This window comes from Rhamphochromis sp. 'chilingali' (genome assembly GCF_963969265.1).
Source record: "Rhamphochromis sp. 'chilingali' genome assembly, chromosome: 14".
Taxonomy (NCBI): domain Eukaryota; kingdom Metazoa; phylum Chordata; class Actinopteri; order Cichliformes; family Cichlidae; genus Rhamphochromis; species Rhamphochromis sp. 'chilingali'.
This window is the reverse complement of record NC_137941.1, coordinates 1651157-1678348: the sequence shown is the minus strand read 5'-3', so window position 1 is coordinate 1678348 and position 27192 is coordinate 1651157. Positions and strand designations below refer to the sequence as shown.

The 27192-nt window shown below is 42.9% G+C and overlaps 1 protein-coding gene across 4 annotated transcripts in view; it reads left to right on the top strand.

The window, feature by feature from the left end:
• The window catches only part of lrp1bb (low density lipoprotein receptor-related protein 1Bb), a 276774-nt gene that overhangs the window by 108951 nt on the left and 140631 nt on the right, over positions 1 to 27192 (top strand). For all 4 annotated transcript variants that reach the window (XM_080902756.1, XM_080902757.1, XM_080902755.1 and 1 more), the window contains 13 exons: positions 3479 to 3598; positions 4127 to 4255; positions 6856 to 7113; positions 8115 to 8277; positions 11707 to 11929; positions 13259 to 13451; positions 13560 to 13703; positions 15415 to 15651; positions 15864 to 16044; positions 23337 to 23556; positions 24204 to 24393; positions 25466 to 25588; positions 25878 to 26021. In XM_080902756.1, the coding sequence (XP_080758882.1) occupies positions 3479 to 3598; positions 4127 to 4255; positions 6856 to 7113; positions 8115 to 8277; positions 11707 to 11929; positions 13259 to 13451; positions 13560 to 13703; positions 15415 to 15651; positions 15864 to 16044; positions 23337 to 23556; positions 24204 to 24393; positions 25466 to 25588; positions 25878 to 26021 (2325 nt within the window). The remainder of the gene's footprint in view (positions 1 to 3478; positions 3599 to 4126; positions 4256 to 6855; positions 7114 to 8114; positions 8278 to 11706; positions 11930 to 13258; positions 13452 to 13559; positions 13704 to 15414; positions 15652 to 15863; positions 16045 to 23336; positions 23557 to 24203; positions 24394 to 25465; positions 25589 to 25877; positions 26022 to 27192) is intronic.

Here is a 27192-nt window from a genome sequence, read left to right as displayed (position 1 = left end):
TTCCAGTTAATGCCAATTTTTGTAACGACGATACTTTGGAGAGCAGAACCAAAGCAGCCTTTCTCACATATTTTAAGGCACGCTGCACAGTGGATGACCACCACATCAAGGCTACTACATTCACTGTACTATTTACTGATGTTCAGCACACAGCTCTAGGTGTGTGAAAGGCAGCTAGGAGGCTCGGTGGCACGTACACAGTCCCCACAGCACTCTGTATCTGCCACGAGGGGAAGCTGATCACATGGTGTCTTTGAGACGATATAAGGATTAGCGTTGAAAATCTTAAGTCTGCCGTGTACTCGTTTTGCACACTGCTTTGCAACAGGGAAGTGTGCTAGTTCCACACCGTGTGATGAATAATGCACAGGCTGCGTGGGATCCACACAGTATTCAGTAAACTTTTGCTTTTGTTCCTTTTAATTAAGTGAAATGGTGCCTTACACACAAAACGAGATATATCGTTTGAATCTAAGTAGAGCTTGAATAGAATCAGTGAACTTGTTCATTGCTGTGCGTACAGCACGTGTTGCACACTCAGGAAAATCTCTGATGATCAGAGTCATCAGGCGTCCAGTGACGTAGTGTATTCAGAGTGAATGGCAGCTTGAAGTGGCAGTTGAAGCCATTCAAATGCTAATGGATCGGTGAGATAGGAGCCAGTTACAGTGGATTTATCCAAGCAGGCACATTTTACCGGCCTGTGGCTTTTTCTATGAGATTGTAATTCTGGTTATTTTCAACCTGTGCCTTTTGTATGGGCTGTTTGATGTTTTATTGTGCAGCTTTACCTTTCTGTGTTTTGCCAGTGGTGTTGCTTTATATTTGATCCCTTCATGCCCAGCACAAAGGGATAATATATAACCTCTGTATAACCCCAAAACAGCCGAAACACAAGAGGTCCTGTGAAATTATTCGACTACCTGAACTTTGAATGTAGCCTCTGATAAAATGATTCCATCACAAATGTACTTCTTTCATGAGATAGCTTATCATTTATAAAATGTTGAATGAGTATTTTATCTAAACAAATTTAAAGCCTGGTTTAAATAAAGTAATTAGATTATATCAGTAAAAGTTGATTGTTTTGCAGGATGCGAAAGCTATCCTTTAATTAAAATACATCAGCTCTTCATCAATATTTTTAGCAGTGTTGGCTAAGGCAGCAGTCAGTGCACTGTAAACCTGTAAAACCATGTAAACAGTCTTTATGAACACAGTCGTTCCTTCTCCTGCAAACGTTCTCAGCCAGCACAGGTCACATGTATAAAGACGTCCTGCTAATGAAACCACAGCACCTTTATCATATACGTAGAGTTTCTTGCAGTGGTTGTTTCAGACCTGTTGGTCCTGTCAGGACCTCGATGGGGTTTTGACATCTTCTCTCAGCGCAGTAACACCCGGCGTCCTGGCCTTTCTCTATTTTGGTGGAATGGAAACGTCTGCAGCGCTTTGGAGGAGGACAAGGTTCAACAGCCCCAGACTGCACTCAGTTCTTCTGTGGCATTAAGCTTTATTAAACCACCTGTGAAAAATTAGATGTCTTTCAGAATCTACACTGCTGCTGCACTGCATCAGTTCTCAGCTTTCGTCCTTATCTGGAGTCGAGTGCTTGGACTCACGGTTTAGTTTCATTGAGTGTCGAGTCTGATCGGCACTCAGTGTGTTTTGTGCTAAACTTCACTTGGCAGTTTTCAATTAATGCGTTTGTGGTGCAGCAAAATACTGCTTTACTGACTCAAATTCAAAATTCAAATTCAAATTTTATTTGTCACGTACACAGTCATACACAGTACGATATGCAGTGAAATGCTTGGACAACTGCTCGTGACCTAAAGAGAACAAAAAAGGAAAAGGCTATGAATAAGATAGGAAATAAATATGAAAAATTAAAAAGGGTAAATTTAACTAGGAAGGAATAAAATATAAATTAAGGTTAAAAATGAAATAACTGTACAACACAAATTAGAATTCTTGCACTCTTCTGGTGTGTCGAGTCCTGAAAATACGACTAATGTCAAACACACGTCCTTTAAGCACGTAAAAGCAACTTTAGATGTTTTGTTTTCTTTGGATTCATAATGCAGCTGTTTATTTATTATCCCAGAAGTCTTTCACCACCATGAGCCTGGGAGGAGGTCCAAAGGTCACTGAGCATTCACCATTTTAATACTTCTGTATTTGCTCGCTTTGTTTGCCCCCAAATAAAAATTCAGTCATTTTAAGTTCTGCTGCCTGTCAGTCAAACTTTCTGAGGCTTTATGAAGCAAAGACAGAGAAAGCTCAGCGCTGTGGGACCACAGCAGCCATTTCTGAGATTTTAATGTCAGTAAAATTATTCTTTGCTCACCGAAGTCGAGTTTAACACTGAGACGTTTTATTATGACCTCATTAAAATCAATTCAACCATTGAAGACTTACAGGTTCAGCATGTGTTGCATATGTTACTGACAATGATAATGTCATATTCAAAGATCATCTGCTTGTTTTGGTGATATTTATCTCCACTGTTTGAAATCAGCGTTGTGAAATTGGTCACTGAGCTAGCAAGAAAAACCATCCATCCATCTTCATCCGCTTTATCCGAGGCCGGGTCGCGGGGGCAGCAGAGAGGCCCAGACCTCCCTCTCCCCGGCAAGAAAAACCAACTCCTGGTAACTCATCAAGATCTTAAAAATAACAAAATTACAACAAAACCCCCCCAAAGACCATCATTTAGAAAGTAATGATAACTCGAGCTCCGACTGTCATTGTGTTCCCACGATGCTACTGAATGTGGATGCAACCTGTCACGAAATGAATCGGTCTGCAGCAGCATTTCATAATGTCTTGAAATGGTTAGCGCAGGAAAGCCGGAGCACAATCAATACAGTCCTTTATCTTTGGGGCTGTAAGTTGACATTAATGTTCAGCAGTGACATATCTGTCTTTGCCCTATTAAAGCTTTGTTTCGAGGGTTATTCTTCCCACTGTGCCATTTATTCGTTTTTATTCTGCTGAATGTTCATCACGCCATAATTAGCCATTTTTCTCCCATCCAGAGCATCATAACCCATCACAACACGACAGCGTTGGCTTCCTGAGCACCGTTACCAGCCCGTTTGTCACTTGACGAGTTAACAATACAAAGTTTGTCAATATGTTTTCGTTTCATAAGTCTGATCGTTTATATCGGACTTATGAAACATGCAGTTTAATGTTATTTAAATGCTGATGTCTTCAGTCTCCTCCGGCCCGTGTTGTTTGACATTTAATAATCAACACAGTGACATTTGTTTCAGCTCGTTCCTTCCTGTAGAGATACCGTAGCTAACATTTACATTGGAGCGTCTGTAATTTCTGTCATTTACATTCATTGAGTGAATGATCGAAGCAAACTTGTGATGGGCAGCTTGAATAATCAAAGAAGTAAGTTCCTATTCCACCTACTCATTTATGACCTTTCTTCTCTGCTCCTTTCTTCCTGTCCCCCCTGCAGAGCTGCTGTCAGCCTGCCACGAGCTCCGGTGCCGCTATGGCTGCGTCATGACTAGAAACGGCACCTTCTGTTTCTGCGCTGACGGCTTTGAGGTTGGGGAGGACGGGACGAGCTGCAGAGGTAGGATCCTGCACCGCTGGTGGGGCCTCCTGCCATGGAGCGCTCCCCCCTTTTCCTCCCTCCTCTCCGTGCAAGTCTCTCCTTTTGCCCTCGGCCACACTTCTTTCAGTTGAATAAGCAGGAGCTGCTGCCTATATGAGAACCATCTGGGCCTCATGCACAGCACAGACACACACACATCCTTACACATGTATACAAATACTTCGTGCTTTTTTTATGTTCTTCATGGTGTGGGGCACAGGACATGATTTTGCTACAGTTGCACTGAATTATTTGAATTCTGCACATAACTTGTGCGTAGAATTGCATAATTATGGAAAGGAAAAGTTTCACAAAGTGGGAGTGCTGCTGGAGTTTGATTCTGCTGGGGGAGGCGTGAGAAAGCGCTGTTACAGCGCAGCGCATTGCTTATAAAAGTAATTATACCTGAGGTGCCAGAGTGAGGCCGCATTAAGTATACTTTATGTATTTGGGTCATGTTTGAGCACCTAATTTGTTACAAATGACTCTCTTCCTGTTTTCCATAAGATCATGATGAATGTGCCATGTATGGAGCATGCAGCCAAACCTGCACCAACACCTACGGGTCATACAGATGCAGCTGCACAGAAGGGTACATCCTGCAGCCCAACAGGATATCGTGCAAAGCCAAACAAGGTGAGTGGCACGCTTGCATCATAATTAGCACAGCGTATGCGTTCTGTCTCGTTCAGACGTGGAATCCCGGCTTATGGTCTCCTCGCTTTTCACAAGAACTGGTAGCGCAAGATTAATGGGACTGAGCGATGACCACATCCATCACCACACGGGGACGGCTGGATGTGGTCAACCCAGGATAATGATCAAATTAATGAGCATGAGATTTTAAGTGGGCGCAGTCTGGAGTATTTTGTGCAGAGACAATACCTGACATCACCGTGATTTATGTTAATGCCCGATGCTGCTAACAAATCTGCCCCAGTGAGGAAAGCAAGCTACTTATTGTAGAAATTAGACAAATCAAAGAGTTATTGTGTTGTGGTAAGTGCGGTGTGTAAATAGTCCTGAGTTGTGTAGTTTACACGTCCGTGCCCGTGTTTTTTAGGGTTGTTGCCACTTTGGCGCATATGGGTTGAAAATAGCTGGAGGCCCAACACGTCTTGTTGGGGAGACGCCGCTGGTGCAGCTTTTAATCACGGTGACTGGTGTCCTACCAAGAATAAACTGAATATGATTACCCATAAACTTAACTGAACCCAATGCTCACATGCATTAATATTAATTTAGCAGAGAGCAATAAGCAATAGTGGTACAAGGATAACTATGGGGTTACCATTAGTTGTAAAAGCTCATGAATATAAATTCCTGATAGAGCTCTCAGAGGCCAGGAGATGAGGAGCAGCAGGGTATGAAAAACATATTAACGCAGCGAGTGTAAGATTGAAGTCGGGACTCTGAAGCGCACATTTTTCTTTTTAGGGATTTAATCTCGGTTTAATCTCTGCTTTGACTCTGACTTCAGTGAGTTTTACTTTCTCCTAACATAAATGTGACGACACCCGTATGCTCTTCGTTTCTACTCGATTACAAATGTTTGAAGTGCAAATATGATGTTGAAAACATCTTTATTTGATATATGCAAAATACAGTTATCGGTACTTTCTGTAGATAATAGTTGAACCTGTTAAAGACATTTAGTGTCACGTGGTTGTGTCAGATGTAACCCTGGTGTATCGGATATGTTTGGTTGTTTAACCTCAATGTTGTGTGAACATGAGCTGTGATTGGACACCGCCGCCTGTGTCAGGATTGGCTTTACCTCGTCATTAAGTTAAAGAAAACATCCACAGGGCGCCTGGTGTCACAGTGCTGTGTGTGTTTTAGTTACATTCTCTCATTATTGTTATTCGTGGGTTTTGGTTCTGCTTGTGTTACATTTTTAGTCCTTGGATTTTGGTTTCTCTTACTTTTCCTTTCTGGTGTTCCTCGTTTCGTCTCCTTGTTCCCTTCATCTTCCCACTCAGTCGTGTCTCTGTCTCAGTGTCTGCATCTTTGTGATTGTCTCGTGTTTCCTGTTTTACTTTGAAAGTCTGTGTCCTATGTCAGTGCATCTAGTTTTGCTTCCTCTTGTCTCATTATGTGTGATTAGTCCAGCTGTGTTTCCTTCCTGTTTCCCTCATTACTTCCTTGTATATTTAAGCCCTGTGTTTTCCTTCGCCCACTTCCATGTGCTGTGTGTTTCCTCTGTGGTCCTTGTTATCCTTGCACCCAGTTTCTAGTTTCCTAGTGTCTTTGTTCTCGTCCTTAGTTTCTAGTTTTCTGCTTTTGGATGTTTTTGCTACGGCGTAATAAAGCTGCCTGTTTGAGTTCATCCTTTGGCTCCTACATCCTGTAACCTGACACCTAGTTTATGTCAAAATGTAGTTTGTTGTTTTGGTTTATGAGCTTCAGCTGCGTGCGTTGTATATGAGTGCAGACTTGTATATAGTTAAACATGTATGGATTATATACTGTTGAATTCTGAATATTGATTTGTAAATAATGGAATTTGAACAGACAAAGTGTGAACGTCATCCTGCTGCTTTTCCAGCATAAACATTGTGCAGACATTATATTCATGAAAACTTTTCTTTTCTCTTGTTTCATGTTTGAAATAAAACGATTCTAATTCCTTATAACTTTGATATTTATCTTTTCCCATGATACATGTTTGTAGCCTCGCATGGTCAAAGTCTCATCTACCCCCCAGTGTGGGAGAAAAACGCTTGTCCCTGCGTCACGCACCAGCAGTTATTTGAGTGGACATTCTGATTTATTACCTATATTAGGAGGGCAGCCCTTGACTTGAACTTGTGCTGAAGATTGGGATAAATAAGGGCCCTTTCAGGGGGTGAACCTGATGTCAGAGACTGTGCACGCTCAATTAAGCCCATAAAGAGGCTTATTTCAGTTCCACCACCGCAGATCTCGTGCCACGAGTCCAGGCGGGAGTGTGTGCTGGTGAACACTCACATGTCATATCTGCGTTTCCTGTTATTTGAGCTTCAAGAAATCTGTCCTGAAAGTGTTTCCTGCTGTTTGTTTGTGCAGTGGTGGAATTAGAAATATTGTGCATGTTTGCCTTGGTTGGGTTAACACTGAACAGACAGTAAACTTTCCGATGGTCTTTCCGCTCATATATTTTGCATATCACGCTGTTTTTAAGGGAAACTTTACTGAGCTAGCAGAATAGCTTTGCTGAGTCATCCCACGATAAGATTTATGTATGTTTATTTCAGATCCTGGCGACAGCCGGCCAGCGCTTCTCATCGGTGGCTCAGATCGCATCGTCGTCACCCATCTAAATGGAAGCGGCCTTCAGCCGCTCAGGTCCTTGAGGACAAATGGGACGCTGGCTCTGGATTTCCAGCAGAACCAGGAAAGTGTGTGCTGGGTGCTGTCTTCAGAGTCCTCTGGGCAGCTCCGCTGTGCTGTGACAAGGAGCCTGCGTGGATTCACACGGGAACAGGAAATACGAACTCAACAAAGTTTGCAGCGTATGTTTATATCAGGTCCTTCTTTTGTTCATTTTTCTGATAAACAGCCGTCTAACCACACGAATAAAAGGTATTCCTGCCTGTGGCGAGCATCATCCGGGGCTCACGCACACAGGCTCACGCTTCTTTGTTTTCTCATTGTACTTTGCTCTCTCCCTCTCTCTCTTACCTGCGAGCTGTCTCGCTCTATCTCCTCATTATCACCGAGGCTTACGACAGGTTAGCCTCAGCAGTTTTGGAATTCATCTTTATCCTGCAATCGCCATTCAGGCCTGTGAGCTGCACTCGCTGCGCTCGCTGCGCTCGCTGCGCTCGCTGCGCTGCTTCAGAAGTGCTACCTTTTTCTGCTCTAGTAAAGATTCCCATGAATTATAGCCCATTTCATAACAAATGTGCTCGACTTTCATTTGTTAAAGTCTCATAGAAACCTGCAAGCTAATCAGAATTATTAATGGCCATGGTATCTTTTAAAAGGGCACTGGAACAACTGCACAAATAAAGATTTAGTTTATTCATCATGAGTAGCAGAGTTTGCCTTTGCCGTCAGGAAACTGTTCACAGAATCTTAACAACAACATTGCTGTCAGTTTGATCTCAGCTCGGACGTGGAGAAAACGTCTTTAATGCAAATACTGCAGGGTTGCTGCAGTAATATTTCTGCAGGGTCATTGGACATGAGTGGCGACAGACCCTCTGTAAGGAAAAGTCGTCCCCCTCTAAATGTGTCCTTGCAAACAAAGCTTCATAACTTCAGATACTTTACAAACGTGCAAAGAAAGAACTCGTGCTTCGAGTTTAAAGCATCAAACTCTCCGCAAAGCCCCACAAACCTCATCAGCTCAGATCTGTGACTAAAGACTAAAAGTCGAGATAACCAGGCCACCCGCTGCTTCTGTTTCATCATTATTTTTGTCTCTTTGGTTGCCACGGAAACCTTATTTTATTTACATGGCATCTGTTCTACACGAGGATCTAACGCGTCTCCTTCTTTCCCGCTGCAGATGTGGAGCAGATGGCGATTGACTGGCTGACAGGAAACTTTTATTTTGTTGACCGCGTCACTGACAAGATCTTTGTCTGTGACAGCGGCGGGGACACGTGCGTTACCGTCCTACAGCTAGACCTGCTCAATCCTAAAGGCATAGCTCTGGATCCTCTCATGGGGTGAGTGCATACCTTCTCAGAAAGCCACCACGCAAGTCTCATTTATCACCGCGTGTCATTTTTCAGAGGAAAAAAATATCAGAGAGAGGACAAAAAATTACATTTCAGTGCTGATAACAAGAGATTTATCAGGAGGAGTATAAGAGGGCTACAATAAAGGGATTTAAATGATTTCCTGTCCTTCAGCTGAGCCATTTTCTCTGTGTGTAATTTGGTGAATAACTGGTGATGCTACTGTCTAGACATTCATTTGTATTCACTGATTTCACATCCCACAGAAGAACAGGCCCCAACAGGACTTTCATTACAGGATTTTTGTCTCTGAAGATCAACGAAAAAGCGCAGCACCAGTGGAAGAAAACAGTAGAAACAATCGTCTGCGATCACGTCAAGCTGTCACGACAGACCTCGTAAGGCCGAGACAAAATGAACCTTTGACCTAACGGGGCAGGGATAGCTCAGTAGGTAAAGTGGTCGCCCCATGATCGGAAGGTCGGCGGTTCGAATCCACTTAACGGCTACCCTGAGGTACCCCTGAGCAAGGTACCGTCCCTACACACTGCTCCCCGGGCGCCTGCTTAGTGGGCTGCCCACTGCTTCACTGAGTGAATGGGTCAAATGCAGAGAAAAACAAGTAATTTCCCCATGGGGATCAATAAAGTATCCATTATCATTATTATTATTATTAATTCATTCACGCTGTTGTCACGTTGGGGATTTCTGCTTTATAATCCACGCTTATCCAGCACCTCTGTTTACGACCGTAAACCTCTCATCAAAATAATTAGCTGGTTTTTTAAAGGCAGGGAGAGTCGGCTGGCTGCAGCTCTTTGTTCTCGTTTGTGTTACAGTGAATACACTGCACTCCCTGTGATGTGCTGTAAGTCAGGCTGGCTCTTAAGTGGTTGTGCTGTAATCACACATGACTCGCATACACATATGAACCTTATTCTGTAGATATAGATGGATAGTGGTCTCGAGTCCGCTGCCCCACGAGGGAGCTGGTTTTGCAGGCTGCTGGATAGATGGACTCTCGGAGCCTTATTCCTGACTCTAATTGGTGAGAAATAGGTACAGCCTGAGAGAGGTCTGTCAGCCCAGAGCAATGGAGTGAAAACAAAAGAAATCAGGGAGGTGTTAGATAGCAGCGCAGCGTGAGGAGCAGTGTTTATAGAATATGCCCTGGTTTGGCACTCCGTCCCTCTGCATCCTTGCCTCTCTTGCTATTGGATAAGCATTTTAACTTGATGGACAGCCTTTTCTTCTTCTCTCTAAAAAGCTTTTCTGAGTTTGATGGATGGTATGGTTTGTTTATCAGCTAGAATTTTTATCAGCACTACAAAATTGAAGCGTCCTCTCCCACGAGTCCTATTTTAGTGTAGCGTGTATACCCGTGATGATATTATAAAATAATTAAAATAATTAAAATCCTGCTGTTGCATCACACCGTCAGCCCCGTCCATGGAAGTAAAGTCTGCATTTATACATGCTAATAATTTGTTTGGAGGGGAGCAAAATTGTCGCCTGGAATCTGATTACTGACATTTTTATATTTTTGGGACTGTTTCAGTTTTGCAGGAACTTGGAAATAAAAAGATGCATTGATGGCACAAAAGATCACCAATGTTATTATGCTGATTTATCCTGTAAAAAATATTTCATTTATTATCTCTAAAGTCACGACTGGAACCCTGCTGATGGCGTTGCAGGAAGTCAGGAATCATCAAAGGTCAACAGGATCTATTTCTGGCAAATGTTTGTGCAAGATTTGTCGTACAAAAACAACGTTGAAGCCTTTAAGCCGTTGCCAGAGTCAAACACTGCAACGCTACTTTTTTTTGTATTTATTATAAATTAATTTTTTACAGAATTATGTTCAGAGCATTATTTTAAATTAAGCCTCCAGATTTTACACTCCTTCAAGTGCAAGAGGATCTGAAAGAAACCAGCCGTGTCCTGACGCTGCTGTAGTTTTGGCCGATACGCTGCTCATTGATTCTCCAGCTGTGAGGCTCCTGCCTTTATTCGCTGCCCCCGTGCTTTTTACTTTTTCACAGGTGCTCATTCCCAGAATCCAACAAGGATCTCATCATAGCTGCAGAATGCACAAATACAGCATCGGCTCCGTCCTAATCCTAGAAAGCAGACATTGATATGCCACGTGGAGGTGCACCTGTTTGGGGAGCTGGGTTTGCTGATGCCGGCAGTTTTTCAGCACAGCTTGGTCGAGGGTTCAGAGGGCAGCCCATCTCTCCTCTGGTTTGACTTGTGCAGATTAAGTCGGCTTCCCGTCGTTCTCTGGCTGGAGCTGGTTATCACTGGAAGCTGTTAGAGATCCATCCTCACAGAGTCCCAGCGAGGCAGCGGGGCAAGCCTTCCATATAAATGACTGAATGTGCATACCTGAGCAATTTTAAAAACTTTCAGAGCTGCAGTTACTTTTGCTGAAGAGCATTCCAGTTATTTCTGGTGATGTAATTTAGTACCTGTAGTAAGAATCAAATGACACTGTGTATAACGCCTGTCCTCCCGTAGTTACTCTGGCTCCCTGTGTCTTTTTAGATTGATTTTGAAGCTGGCTTCTCACTGCATCACACATTGTCATTTTGTGTCTGCTCACATACCCCGAGGTCTGCTGCAGCTTTCTAAATGTCGCCAAAATTACCCAAAGAGAAATGGAAAATGCTGCTTTTATTACATTTGCCTCCAGGTTATGGGCTTGTATCAGAGAAGCAGTCTAACAAGTCATTTTTACAAGGCCTTCAAAGGCAGCGCGATGCTGTTTTTAAATCTTTTTTTCTTGTAATTAAAATTAATTCTGCGCTGATTTAATGCGTTCATGTGTTTTAACCTATTTGTACCATTTTTACTGTATTTGTATTTGATCAGATTGTTGTACTATTACATGAAACTCGATTACATATTTGCATGGGTTGGTGAATGTATTCATTTTGTACTTTATGTCCTTCCACAACATCTCTGTTGGATTAAGATCAGAACTTTGACTTGGATCTTCCAAAAAGTCACATTTTATGCTTGAATATTGTTTGCTTGAATGGATTTTCTGTTTGGCTTTCCTGCAAAACCCCGTCTGAGGGATTCAGTTATTGGATGAAATATGTTCGCATTTCTGTTTCCAAACTCTTGAGAAATCTCCTAATGTTGGCCAAGGACCTCAACTGGTTAGTTGCAATAGTAGTAACACTCAACAAGAGTGCGCGGTCGATGTTCGAGGGGGTGGATACAAAACTGCTGACGACTGCTTGAACGAACATTGGATTAGACTAAGATTGTTGGCAGTAAGGATCAAGTGTCACTCTGTCATACTGGGATAAATGCAACCAAACTACTAAAATGATGCACGGTCACATTGTGACTATGATGGTATCCTTTACCTCGTTTAATGATTTAACCCCCCCTCCCCTGCAGAATGCTCTTCTTCACTGACTATGGGAACGTGGCCAAGGTGGAGCGCTGTAACATGGACGGCACCAACCGGACCCGGCTGGTCGATTATAAAATCGAGCAACCCACTGCTGTGGCGCTGGATGTGGTCAAGAAGCTGGTGTATTGGGCCGATGCCTACCTGGATTACATCGACGTGGTGGATTACCAGGGCAAGAACAGGCACACCGTTATCCACGGCAGCCAAGTGAGTGCCACTTTGCACAGATTTTTGCCTTCCACGGGCCGCACGTTGTGGACTAACGTGGGCTTTTCTTATCAGGATTTGGATCCACTTACAGGGTGTTCTTTGGTTAATGTTCCGATTCAGGGCACTGTGCTTTATCACTGTAAGGCAGGTGGCGTGTTCACTGCTTGTTGTTTTAATTCACTCTTCATTTTGGACAAAAGGAGCTTTTGTGTGGCGAATAAATGGTTTATTAAATTGAAGAAATTGAGTCACACGTGGGGCTGCCTTCCAAATGAGCGTGTCGGTAGTCTCACTCCTGCAGCACACTTTTGAGTCCTTTCATCACGAACGATGATTATTCATTAAAAGGTCCTTTCAGCCAACTTGGACTAGATACTCGGGCTTTATGAGGAAAGAAGAACATACACATCAAGCACCGTGTTCTGTATGCAGGTGTTCTTTGCATGATATTGCCTCATTCATTTGCTCGCGCCCTCATTAGACGGAGTATCTTCATGTCATTGCATTTGCATTACAAATGCGATGTTGCCGCTGTCTGTCTTTTCTGTAGCCCGTGTGTGGTCTTTAATGTCGTAGCCGCTCGCATCAGAAGATTCCCCACAGGTTTGCTCGCTGCATTATAATTTTAAAGCTCTTCATACTTGACAGTCAGGAGTTTCTAAACTTCCACAGAGTAAAATTTGTCATTTCAGAAAATATCTAAATATCCTCTGTTGTTCTCTGCTGTTGTGGTGAGCCGAGGAGATTACAGTTAGCTGCGCAGATCCACTTCTCTATATGAAGTTGACCCTGCTGGTATTTTCTGTGTTTTTCATACAGATGGTACTGAGTGCTTCCTGTGCTGTATAGGTGAGCTGCAAGCTCTTGAAGCAGTATGTGAGAGTTCCTTAAAAAAGCATCTCGTGTGAAAGTAGAGTGCTGAGGTCAAACTCCACAGGGGGAGACGGTTGAGTGGTTTGTTTTTTATTTATTTCTTTATTCTGACGCGTGTTTCTTGGTGCCCCTGATGTCAAAGTGTGGGCCAGTGAGCTTAGGTGCACTTCCTGTGAACACAGCTCATCCAGCCATGTCGCTATGTGTGGGTGTCGGGCTGCTAAATGTAGCATGGAGGCTGCAGTATCAGGGCCAGCAGCCTCCCAGTGGAGTCAGGCTTTTGACTCTGCACGGGCTGCCAAACAGCCCCACAGCTATCGCCCGTCCCTCTCATGCAAGTCTTCCTTCATTCATTTTTATTATTCTTTTATTTTATTTTCATGTTGTGGTTTTGTGTGTTTCTGGTTTCATGAAAGATGAAAAAAAGGAATGTGGATCTTTCTTGTTTTTCAGGTGTCGTACATTTATTCATTAGCTGTGTTTGAGGACTACCTCTATGCTATCCACTCTGACCCTTCCAAAGGGAGTTCCTCTGCAGAGCTGCTGCAGATCCACAGGTTCAACATCACAGCAGACAGCAGGACGCTCGCCAGCCTGGGGAATTCTAAAGGACTGCGGGTTTATCATAAACTCACTCAGCCCAAAGGTAAAGGACAGTTTCTACATATTTGCAAGTATCTTTTATTTTCTGTCATATATTTGAGTAAAATACAAGCAAAAGTACTGACATTTCTCTTTCTCATTTCGTTCACAGTCAGAAGTCATGCGTGTGAAATGGATTCATACGGAAAGCCGGGCAGCTGTTCCCACATCTGCCTTCTGAGCGGCAGCTACAAGTCCAGGACCTGCCGCTGTCGTACGGGCTACAGCCTGGGCTTCGATGGAATGTCCTGTAAAAGTTAGTATAAGATCTGCTGCGGAGTCAAACTGTGTTTTATGAAGATGCTAATATTTTTGCAACCTCCCAGCCCCCAGTGTTTGTTATAGGATTAGACTTAAACCACTCTGTGGGATACTTGAGTTTGGAAACTGCAGTGGGAGAAGTTTGGTTTTGACAAAATACAGCAGCTGGCACATTTTCTCACAAGCTGGACATCACTTCCTCTTAGAGAGAAAGAACCGACACAGAATGTCAGAAATAGTTTCTCTATGTTATTTCAAAAACCAGTATCATTGTGGGGGCGGCTGTGGCGTCTCCTGATCTGAAGGTTGGTGGATCGATCCCTGGCTCTTCCAGTCCACGTGCTGAATTTTAGAACGCCGGGGTGAGGTGCTCATAACAAGCAGCTGCTGGGGATCTGTGCGGAGGTCGGCTCTGTCCTGGAGCTCCAGGTTATCCGTGTTACCTCTGAGCTAACAGCCTACCTTTTAATCTGTGCCAGCTGGCATAGGCTCCGCCCCAACCCAGCCAGCACCCCAAATTCAATAAGTGGAAGAAGACGGATGAAATATTATTAGAATACTTACTGTGAGCCGATTGGAGTCAAAGTTAAAGAGCACAGATCTAAAAGGTTTTCTCTGGCAGTTTTTCTAATTGAAAAGAATCTGAACTAATGTCAGCCAAGGATCTTCTGCTCATGTACCATATTAGAGCCAAGCATATGCCACGCATGCACGGCCTTCGCCCGACAGCGATGACGATCACAGCGAATGGTGAATACACACCCGCTTGAGAGTAATGTTCTGCTATCGACCTGTCGCGAGTCTGACTGACTGTTGCAATAATGAGGTTTTAAGTTTGTCTGCATTTGTCGGCCAGTCTGATCAATCGCTGGACATTGTGTAGTTGACAATAAAAGCAGGGGATCAAATTGATGACACAATTTTAGGGCCCGCCACATTTCGATCGAGGTAACGAAGCATCGGGAGGCAAAGCGTGACACGTTTGATTTATGCCCCCCTCATAGATGTTCTGATGACACTATCTCTTTTTGCTCGTGCTTTCCATCTCCCTAAGCATAATGAGATTTAGTGTTAAATGGTAGTCCTTGTTCAAAGAGCAGTCACAGTGGGGTTTGATATCTGGGTCTCTTGCAATGCTTAATTGTCTCCTGGGTAGTTGGTATCTCCCCCACGAAATGATAAATTGGAGTGAGACATGTGTGGTCCTCACCCTCAGCATCCTAGTCTCCTGGGTAGGGGCTAAGAGTGAGGAGAGGTCTGCTTCTTTCAATGGAAGCCCTCCTTCATTCCTCCCTTTGCGTCTCCAGAGGATCCCAAAGGGTTCGAGAACATAAAGTCCCCTGAGCGGCAGGCGAGGAGCTGCCTCAGCTTTCCGGGCCTTTCCGTTTGCCTTTCTGCTCAGGCGTGTTTTTTTTAGTTCAGAAACAGCGCAGGGTAAGTATTGCAATTGTCTGTTTGCTCAAGCATTTTTCTTCTCTTACGCTAAAGGCAGCTTCGTAGCAGGGCTGTGATTGAGGGGGGAGAGTATAGTCATTGGCACTGATTACTGGCTCCATTAGGGTAAATGAATGGCCCAGGCTCTAGCAAACATATGAGAACAATGTGGCCAGTAAGAGGGTTTAATGCTAGGATCAGCACTGATGAATTACACCAATTAAATGACAATAACAGTAAAAAAAAGGGCGCTGTCCTTTCTTGCTTTGTAGAGCCCAAAAACGATATCTTCCTGTTCTACGGTAAGGGGCGTCCGGGAGTCATCCGAGGCCTGGACATGAACATCAAGTCCAGTGACGAGCACATGGTGCCGATCGAAGACCTGGTCAACCCTCGAGCCATCGACTACCACGCAGAGCTGGGACACGTCTACTTTGCTGACACCACCAGCTTCCTGATTGGGCGGCAAAAAATAGATGGAAGCAGCAGAGAGACTATACTGAAAGATGGTGCGTCCGAGTGCAGTCATGTTACATTTAACACACTCCAACAGCCTAAAATGTACATTTGTTACACTTTGTATAACACTAACCCCAAAGTTCTTTAATGATGTGACAACATTTATAAAACATTTGATGTCTTTTATAAATCCTGCTGAGCTGTGTGTATAGATAAGGATGTGGCATATATTTGATAGTTCTGTTGAATTCTTTTGTTGTAGAACTTGACAACGTTGAAGGAATCTCAGTGGATTGGATTGGGAATAACTTGTATTGGACCAACGATGGGTACAGGAAGACGATCAGTGTTGCCAGGCTGGACAGAGCTTCCCAGACCAGGAAGACTTTGCTGGAAGGCAATATGTCTCACCCCCGGGCCATTGTGGTGGATCCTCTGAACAGGTCAGAAAAATAATATTACACGAGCAGAATTCAGTGGCAGAAATAGTTTGTTGGTCCTGTGCAGGTGCAGGTATGGCTAAGCATCAGTTAGATGCAGACAGGCTATAATGCTGGAAAACATTACCAAAACAGCACGTGCGTGGTGTGTGCTCCATTTTTTACGCCCTGACAGAAAGTGAGGAAAGCAATTATCTTGCCACTCTCACTCACATCACTAAATGGACTTTAAACAACTTCGGAGGTAAAAATGTTACGCTTTTTATTGCCTCGCTAGTGTGTTGTACAGAATTTCAATTGCCATCAGATTTTAGACCTGGTTGGTAAAATTCAAATAACGAATGAATGTCCGCGCCCTGTTTTATTTGTTGTATGTCTGTGAAGCTTCTCAGTCATCCAGGTCATCGTAGTCTAAGGCGCTTGGAAAGAAAAGCGTCTGGACTTCTTTAAGTTGCTTGAAGACGTTTCACCTCTCATCCGAGAAGCTTCTTCAGTTCTAAGGTCAAATGGTGGGGAGTCCCAGACTTAAGTCCTAGGGGAGTGTCCCCCCAAGGGGGTCATGAACCCCTTGTTGATCCTCTACCTAATCACACGAGCCAAGGTGTGAAAATCAGCCAAGGTTTCGGGTGAACCCACCTAGCCCCACCCTATCATGTGATTTCCTGAGGTCAGGTGGCGTCTGGGAAGTTTCTCAGAACTAGATTATAGATGGCAGACAGTTGATGTCATAAGCCCCGCCCCTCTGTTCAAAGATGGCCATTCTCAGTGGACATAGATGCTTCTTTCACTTCTCTTTCAAACCATCTGTCTTCTATGTCCTAAATGTGAATATTGGTGTCCTCAAATTTGTTGTTGTTTGTTTTTGATTAATTAAATGGTTTTGAAGAATTGGCAGGATACTGTGGAGAGTTTCGCCTTTAACCTTTGCCCAAAGTAATATTTCATGTAGGCCCCTAAATTGTGGGAAAACAATACTTCAGTGAGAAAAATGTTGGGATTGTTATCAAGGTGTTTGTAAGAGGCTGAGGGACATTAGGTAATGTGCAATAACCTGATTTAAATGACATCTCCGTTCCTTGTGAGGCCCGTCCGATGGATATTTGAGTCTGATGCTGACACGGTTTTTTCAGTGTTCAGTCTCAGTATACTCGTTTTATATCTAGGTTACTGTATACTGTATGTTTGAACTGCACGGAAAGGAAAACCATGCATTTTACAAGCTCATTAGCAGCTTACTGTGAAGGCACCACTGTGTGCATAGCTGCAATGCTGCAGTGTATGTGCTGCAGAAACTGGTGACATTATATAAACCAATAAAGCAGAGAGATATAGCTGCTCTTATTAAACCATCTCTGATTTCTTTGGCTCATGCTTTTACATCAGCCCATATATGGCAGCACATATGCTGACACACCGCATGTGAGATGCTACTTTCTCGCACTAGCATGAATTCCCAAAGTTTCTTAAACTATTACTTTGCAGAAAGTGTTGGAAACAGTTTGCTTTAGCAGACATCTCCTGTGATTGATGATAACATATGAATAATTTTCATCAGCACGATTAAACTGACAGAACATCTGTTTTTCTGAAAGCCCCTTGTGCAGCCTTTAACTCACTCATCTCGTTCCAAGAACGACACCAAGCAGCTCATTAGCCACAATTAAACCATTTAATAGCTAATTCTGTGGAGTTCTCAGGGACAATCTTATAAGCATTTCTGTGCACATTCCTATAAGTTGAACTTTGCTGGCTGATTGGTAATTATCATATAAAGTTGATGCTGCAAAACCCAAATTCATTGAGTGTCTTAAGGTTCTTAGGGATTAATACTTTAAGGCTTAAATCGTATTAACACTCCCCAAATCCATTGCAGTCAGAGATTAGTTTCCAAGCCTCAAGGGACTGTTCCAAACATTTTGCTATACACAGCTGTTTCGCTGCTTTAGGGACACGCACCAAAGCAAAAACAAAACTTACTCATTCCTAGTTTAGTTTTATTTCCCCCCTTTGTTGAAAACAGTTACCAGTAGACAGTTTGCCTTTATTTTTAGCTCTCTGTCTTATTCTCGATTCCAACAATGAAACTGATTCCAGCGTTGCTATACGAGTCACGTTGCGGTGCTGCAGGAAGGAAACTGACGTTTATCTGAGGGATTATTAAAAAAAATCATGTTTGCGTTACGTGTAAAGAACAAAACGTTAAACAGCTGATATGAGAACATGGCCTTAAACTTTAAGGCTAATCAGGGTGGCGCTGAGAGTTTCAGTGCTGACAGATGTGCCACAGCAGCAGAGTTGGGGGTGGCAAATAACCGTGTCACTTTTTTTGTATAAGGATTAATAACTTTTACTCCAACCCTCCCACTGACAGCACAAATGATTAGAAGAGCTAGTTTTGGGCTTCTGAGGAAGCGTTCAGCCTGAAGCCGACAGCCCTTTGATCTCTATCTGCTCTGCTGGAAGAGTCTCTTAAGGTGAAATGGAAGCAATTCTCCAACACATCTTCTGATCTTTTGCATCCTCAATGCCTTATTTTTTCCTCACTTTGCTGCTTCTAGTCTGTGTTGACACGATTAACACTAATAGTGTCGTACCTAGAAACTGAATACATTTATTCATGAAGCACACACATGGCAAAAAATATGTTACTAATCACACTTGGTCAGCTTCTTAGCGACTGCATGAGTGTGCAAACAGATGGACGACACATTTATGGACAAAACCATCATGAAAGTGTCTCGTAAGGATCCGGTCCGCCTGGGCATTAACCGGAGCAGCAGTGCTAAAAAGAGATTCCCTACTTTGCTGTTTTCATGACAGCGATGAAGGCTGGGCATTCAACTGGGCTGAGATCTAGAAACTGTGAAGGCCATGGCATATGAGTCACATCATTTTTATATTCATAAAGCTATCCAGTGACCCCTCATGCCAGAGGAGAGGAGCTGTCCTTATCATCTGAATTGAAAAGCCCCCCACACACACACACAGCATAACAGGGCTGAGGAAGGTGCTCACTGCAGGGGTGGGTGCTTTTAGCTTTTTCTGCTTTAATTTATCACCTGTTTATAGTTTAGAGGCTTATGTAATTAGGGCTGCCACGATTTGTCGACTAGTCACGATTACGTCGACTATCAAAATCGTCGACGACTGATTTAATAGTCGACGCGTCGTTTGAAACTTTGTACGATCACAAAAGACGCAGGAATAAGTGGCAGGATTTAAGAGTGTAATAACGGACTGAAACAGAAGATGGCAGCATTGCATGTACAAGGATGTCAGCTACCGTTAAACCCCGAAGAAGAAGAAGAAGAAGAAGAAGCTGTGTCCCAGAATTCATAGCGCGGCCCAGCGCAGTTTCCAACAATGGCGGCAGCTAGTTAGTTTCAATGTTACTCTTATTATTCTTTCTGGGTCACAAAATAAACCTTTAACATATTTTCAGGTGAGAATGTAGCTGTGTAAACCTCAAATATCTGCTCAGTTTATCAGGACACCACATATTTTCAAAAGCGCTCCGACGTTTTCGGAGACATCTGTTACCCACTAGCTCGTTAGCGAGCCGGGGGCTAGGCTCACTAGCGCCGTGAGAACACCGGACTCCCCGCAAATCGTTTTCAAACCCACCGCCGTCTTTCGCTACTCGGGTTAAATATATATGAGTCACTTAGATAACTTAAAATGTTATTGTTTGGCTTTTTTCAGTGTTTTATTTGTTCCTGAGTAAATCGGTTTGGCTGAGATTAAAGTTAGTTTTTACACAGCTGAATAAACGTCAAGCAGACAGCTGATTATCAGAAGTGTGAGATGCTCCAGAATTTACTCCGGTGTCCTGTTATATTTTAGATAGCAAGGAGTTTATTAAACTTCACCGAAACAATCTGCAAATTTCATTAAAATTTAATAAACTATCATCTTGTCTTTATTTTTAGTTAGCACAGACCTTAAACACTTAAAGCTGTAAGCTAATGATAGTTATATAAGAGCAGATGCTGCTGGTGCAATAAGCTGTAGTTTTACGTCTAATGGATGATGATCTGATTAGTCGACTAATCGCAAAAATAATCGGTGACTAGTCGACTATCAAAATAATCGTTTGTGGCAGCCCTATATGTAATAACGTGGCACGGTCTATACATTTTTTAGCAAACAGTACAGATTATTAGAAACTAAAAGTAATGCTGCAAATTCTAGTTTTTGTCATGTTTGCTTCTGGATAACTTGCAGATTTAAATGAAAATATGAAACGTGGACAATTCAGGTCTGTGTTTAAGTCAGCTGTGAACCGTCTTCTACTATAACGGTGAAAATGCCACGATGTCTGATTTCATGCCTGTGTTTGCCGTTCTGCATGTAGCCATATGTGTGTCTGCATGTTGAGTGGGGAGCCGGGGTGCTGTGAATAATTCATGAAATCGTAAAGATGACTTTGAGACAGTGGGAGTCTTCATTCAGCCCCATCTCTGATTCTGTTTCATCATCTCTTTGCCAAGCTCTCTATCATTGATGAGAAACAAGGGGCCACGTGGCTCAGCCAGGAATCCTCAAAGAGAAAATCTCTCGGGCACGGTTACTGGAGAAAAGACCTGTCGAATTATTGACCCAATCGTGTTTCACATACCACTGGTCCTCCGGGAGCTGTTTTCTCGACATACAGAAGCTACACTGAAGCACTTTGGTTGAAAATATGGACCGTCTGACTTTGACGTCTAGTAAAGCTTAGCTTGAGAAGCCTGAAATGTTTCTTAAGCCCCGACAACTGAAGTCCAAACACGTGTCTGATTATCTGCTTTTAAAATATGGAGAATCTAGTTTGTATCCATTTCGTCTTCATCGGGGAAAACTTCAGATTTCTGACCTGGCGGAGGCCTTCCTGATTTCTTAGGTTTTTGCATGCTTGCATGTTTTTTAATGATGATGTCACTGACTTTGTTTCTCAGCTGTTTCTTTAGACTGTGGCTGCTTTTTGAGATCCTTGGCCATACTTCACTTTATCACACAGGTTTTATTTTCCATGTGTCTAAGTTCTCAGTCATCCAGCTTGTGGTAGATCTTAAAAAAGAAGGCAACCAAAAATGTTATTGAAATGTCTTCATAAACTCTAAGAAGACATCTACTTAACAGTAGTGCCATATTTTTCAGACCATAATGCGCATTAAGCAAAACAAAACAATCAAATAAGTCAAACTTTACTCAGCTCATTCTTCTTGCTTCCTCCACTTCTGTACCATTGATTCATTAATGCTGAATTCTCTGGCAGCTGCTCTATTCCCATGTTGTAGCAGTATATTAATGACTAACCTCGTATTGTGGATGGATTATCTCAGTTGTTCTCCTGACTGAAGTTTGGTCCGTTTACAGCATCCTGCCATGCGATTACATTTGTCCCTAACCATCAGGAACCCTCACGTTAACTTTTAGCGAAAAAAGTTAGCGTTCATCCTCCAGCTTCACTGTTTATGCTATGCTAACATAGCTGTGTAGCTAGCGGTCACGTAGCACATCATTATATACCAGCTAGCCCAACTTCAGTAACCCTACAAACGTCACTGCTGTTTAGTTTTCTGTCTTCATTTATGTTGGAAGTGATAGCAGAGCTGTACGATGTAATTTTTCAGAAATCTCTCAGTCAGAACATGCTATATCATGTTTAGGTATCATGCTATATCAAGCTAGCGAGCTAACTTCCTGCTAACTTCTAACTCAGTTACATTTAATAAATTCTGTTTTCATGGATGCCTGGATGTTAAACTTAATTGTTACACCTGGTAAAGCAGCAACGCTGATCGTTTTATTAAAGATGAAAGAATTTAGACAGTTTTTAACTCTCAGTGATGCCGCAGTGTTCGTTTGTCTTTGGGACCTGAAAGTGACAGAGTTTAGGACCCAGATTCCTCCGTGAGGCTCCTGACTACGGTAGCCATAATGCTCCTACAATCAGTGTTGCCAACTTAGCTTTTTTTTCTAAAAAAAAGTCGCTAAAAAAAGACGTGAAAGCGCGTATCGCTTTTACTCTCAACAAGCAGCGGGTGCTGTAACGCAGTCAGTTCTTCTTTTACTCTTATGCTGTTTTGTGGATCACAAGGTTTAAAACTACTTATAAACACACACACAAAGTAACTCCACCAGAGCGCCTATTTCAGGTCACTTTTGCCGGTCCAAGCCCGGGTAAAGGAGCAGGGTTGGAATTGTGACATAAAAAAAAACAATAATTGCTAAAATAAATTTAATTTGTAGTTCTAAATAAACTCTAAATGCATTTAGGACGTTTTTTACTCACTTTATGTCTCTTCCACGATGTTATTTCTCTCTCCAACAACATAGGTTACAATTAGATTAGCATGACCAATTATGCAAATTAGGCGATGACGTCATTTAGCGACTTCTTGCGACTTTTAGGACAGCCAATAGCAATTTTCTTTACTGAGGAGTTGGCAACACTGCCGACAATCCATCAAGCGGTGGCTTCGTAGCTTACCAAAGTCATACTAAAACGTTTTTGACAGATGTTTGAGCACCGTGTAGCACATAAAATCGGTTCGAGGTCAGTAAGCACAACCAGAATTCATAAATAAGGCGCAATGTTGATTTTTGAGAAAATTAAAGCATTTTAAGTGCACCTTATTGTGCGGAAAATATGGTAGTAATCAGGGCTGGGTGTGGCAAGAAAACTCAGCTTAGCAATGACGTTTTCACTGAGAGCCAGGTTTAAAGCTTTATTTCCCTTAACAAATGAAATCCCGATTTAAACTTTGTGTTTACTCGGGTTATCTTTGTGTTAGATTAAGATTTGTTTGATCTGAAATATGCAAGTGTGACAAATAACAAAAAGAAATCAATAAAAACAGGAAGGGGATAAATACTTTTGTAATGTGTTTGTCAGTACAGTTTGTGTTCCCTATAATGTTGCCTGCATGAATCAAACTGCATGAGAAAGATTCAGTGCCGGAGCCTCCCCATGGGCACTCGGAGCAAACCTCTGAAGACACTGTGACAAGAAATAGATCATTTTGAGAGAAGCTTGCAGATGCTGTCACATCTTCTGATTGATAAGTAATCAAAGCAGGAGGCTGCTTGTAGAGGGAGCAGCGAGCAAAACCCTTTAACATCAGCGTGTCAGAAAGTAAGGGCAAAGATGAATGGGGAGCAGACGGCTGAAATGAACTGCTTAGTTTGAATATGAGGTGTGATCAGTGTCGGCGACAGCAAGTTGTGATCTACAGATGCCACCGATGCCGTGACACTGTTTGCTTTATCTCGCTGCTGGCACTGTATGTGTTCAATTCTGTGTGTGGTAGCTGGATGTACTGGACAGACTGGGAGGAAGATGAGGTCAACGACAGCATAGGGCGGATAGAAAAGGCCTGGATGGACGGATCCAACCGCCGCATTTTCGTCACCTCCAACATGCTGTGGCCCAACGGGCTGACGCTGGACCACAGCAGCAGCACGATGTACTGGTGCGACGCCTACTACGACCACATCGAGAAGATTCACCTAAATGGGACAGGAAGAATGGTATGTTACAGGCTTTCTTCTCAGGTGGTTATTAAACCGAGTTAGTCCACTTTAACAGAGTTTAACAGAGGGCCAGAAGGTGGACTTTAAATCACGATTTAAGTTCAAGATTGGGATCGTTTGTAGACCAGCTCATTCTCATTTTTTAGAATAATAGCATTTGGAAGGCAGTCGATTAATTTAGAGGCTACATTGTTGCCATGTTAAGGTTTGATCGACTGCGGATGAAAGCATCTGTCCCCTCTGGTCAGTTGTAAGGCTGTTTTCTGCACACGCTTCTTGCATTTCAGGGTTAGTGTCTACGTTTGCAGCAGTGCGACGCCTGAAACCTGCTCCTCTTCCCACAACAAGCATCCTTTCATCCCCATCCGCTCATCGACTCTACTGGCATATCACGCTAATTAATTATTTGCAAATGCTGTTTAATCAATGCCAAGATTCTAGCAAACATTATTATAAGCAGACGTTTCTGTGTGAATAAATTTGTGCAGTGAAATTGAATCACATTCATCATATACTGCCATCAAATAATCTTTAAGCCTGTATTCAAACAGCCAGACGCCCGTTTGAGATGACTGATTCCTCTGACGGTGTCTGTCTGTCGCTCTGACCTCGTGACCCTACTGACTGTTTGCTTCATGTTGCAGGTGGTGTACAGCGGGAAAGAACTAAACCATCCGTTCGGAATCTCTCATTACCGCAATTTCATCTTTTGGACCGAGTACATGAACGCTTCGGTGTTCCAGCTGGACTTGACCAACGGCGATATCACTCTGTTGCGGAGCGAGAGGCCGCCGCTGTTCGGCCTGCGTGTCTACGATGCGCAGAGTCAGCAAGGTTGGCTGCTTTCTCTTCATTTAGTCGTCATCCCGCCCTGACACAGAAAGTGGCTGTTTTGCACTGGAAATAGAACCTCCCCCTCCTGTGAATTCAGACATTTATAGCTCCTATAGCACTTTCCTTAATGGAGAGCACTTTATAAGATATATACACCAGAAAGTTGCGTATATGCCTATTGCTCTCAAATTTCACGCACATTGATCAGCAGTGACAGTAGCTTTCAAATCACTTTGGGCTCCACTTTATGAAGTTAAATAAGATGACCAAGGTTTGGATGTCTTTGCTCTCTGCTGTAACACATGATGATGGATTCCCGCTGTTAGCATGCTGAAAAGCAGAGATAGCAGAGGCATGGAACATGTCAGCAGAGAGCTTCGCTGGCCTCACAGGACGTCTTGCTTTTTGCTTCACATTAGGTCAATGCTGTTGTGTTGCTCTGAATGCAGAGGCCGTTGCAGTTAAAAGTCACTGTACTCTAAAAACTCTCACTTGGACATTAAAGTGGCTGCTATATGCACAGCCTCGTTCACGCCATGCAGAGACGTTTCTCTTTTGTTCATGCCACTGAATAGATTAATTGGCTGTCCGGTACTCTGAGTATTACTGATTGGCTCTTACAAAACCCAAAGCTTTATCTCATTGGCTCAGGCACTGCCTTTGGGTTCTGTGTTAAATGAAAGTGACAAAGGTGTCTCATGCCTTAACTTGATATGTGACTTTTTTCGATTGGAGAATGTCAGCTTTGTCCCGAAAGACAAATTATTCCTCCGAGAATGATAAAAATGTCAAATGTCTTTCACCCACACCGTTCCCAATAATTCACCTGACGTATGCTTATAGATCTCGCGGCATACACCTGGCATGTCTCTCTATGTGGGGGGAAAAGCTTTTGTACCAATGAAATGATTTATTTTACTGCATTTAAAGGGTTTCCAGAAACTCTGATCTTTATTTCACAGATGGGGAAAAAAAGGGGAAAACCAGGATAATACGGAGCTTAAAGTCAGCTTAGAAAATGTCGCTTTAAATGAGCAAGACACCATGCTGTGTTTGGGTTCTGTTTCTCCAGGTGACAACGCATGTAGTGTGAATTATGGGGGCTGTACTACCCTCTGCCTCGCCATCCCAGGAGGGAGAGTGTGTGCCTGCGCTGACAACCAGGTTCTGGAGAAGAACAATGTCACCTGTGCAGGTAGGAGGACGTAATGAATCAGACGAGCCCTAAGATCAGGTTGTCCCAGTGTAGTGTAATCCTGCCGCGTCCTGTGGGACAGGCTTCTTTTCAAATCTGCTAATAAACAAGTAAATACAGCTGAGGGAGGATCCCAGTGGGTTCCCACGCATGTACACATGAGGTTATGAAACATTAACACATTGTGCATGCTCGTTATTCGTTTTATATGCCAATATTTTCCCCTTAACACGTATTTCTTAGAAGGTGTGGGGCTAAAATGGCGTTTTCTCACTTGTGTCTCTCTCAGAAGCTTCCAGCAGTAGTTTAGAGCCACAGCGATGCAAAAGTGATGAGTTCCAGTGCCGTAATCAGCGGTGCATTCGGGCCTTGTGGAAGTGTGACGGAGATGATGACTGTCTGGATGGGAGTGACGAGGAGATCCAGAGCTGCTGTGAGGATATCTCGGAATTAGTCTGCAGGCAACACACTGCACGCTAGCATGAAAAATGCACTGTCTGAACAGACACTGTACACAGTGATGCGGCCAAGCAAGCAAAGCCTCAGCTTTTCAGGGCTAATTCCCTCTGGCTGTCAGCTGCTGTGTTCTTAAATGTCACTGAAGTCGGGGTGTAAAGTGCTCCCCCTCCTCCACTTTCTACGTGCGTCCTTCTACAAATCAGTCGTGTAAACTCGATGTTAGATGGTTAAACATGGACTTTATTCTTTTTATTATTATTGTGTTTCAGATGGCAGCAGCACATCTTAAATACAGACCAGCCCTCCACTCTGTGTTAGCCATGAACTTTGCAATGGGTAGAGTTACAGCATGCAGAGAAACACTCATTTCTTTAGTATGATTAATGAGCGGTGAGGCTTAATGAGTTAGAATTATCAAAGTTAATGTTAAATATTAGCACTGATTTTTTTCTCTTTTTCATGATAAAGTCGCCTCAAATAAAACAAAAATCAGGCACTAAAACCAAAACCAACCACAAATACACTTGAGACCACTAAAGATGATATAGAGACTCCATTACTCTCAATTAAAGGACGAACCACCGAGGAGAAACATAAATGAGATTCCTCACACTCTGAAACATTATTACTCCTTTTATGGTTTTTAGTGCGGCTTGTTGTTGTATCAGTATGAAATTAGTTACATTGTGACCTTAATTAAGTCTCAGTGAAAAGCTGCAGATATACTGTATAAACAGGAAAGAGGTCCGATATTAAATAATATTGAAACTGAGACTCTGTGACTGTGAAACACTCGGATACGTCCCAAGCCGGTCATAAAGATGGCAGCCACATCTATTATGTTCTAAAATAAAGCCGATTACAATCTGCTCGTTCCTTCTCTGAATTCAAATGTTTTTGGCCAGCCGTGTCTGTTAGTGTAGCTCCGCTGCTCTGCTGTTTGACAGCTGGACTTGACTTAATATTTATACTTTGTGAACTTAAATAATATGAAACCATATGAAACCAAAACTACAAAGAAAGCTGCAGTGCTGATGAGGTTTGTCTTACTTTAAAGTTTTCTCACATTGATCAAATGTGAGTAAACAGCTTGTGAAGCACACGCTACCTGACAAAATGACGATCATGCATATTTTTGACTGGCA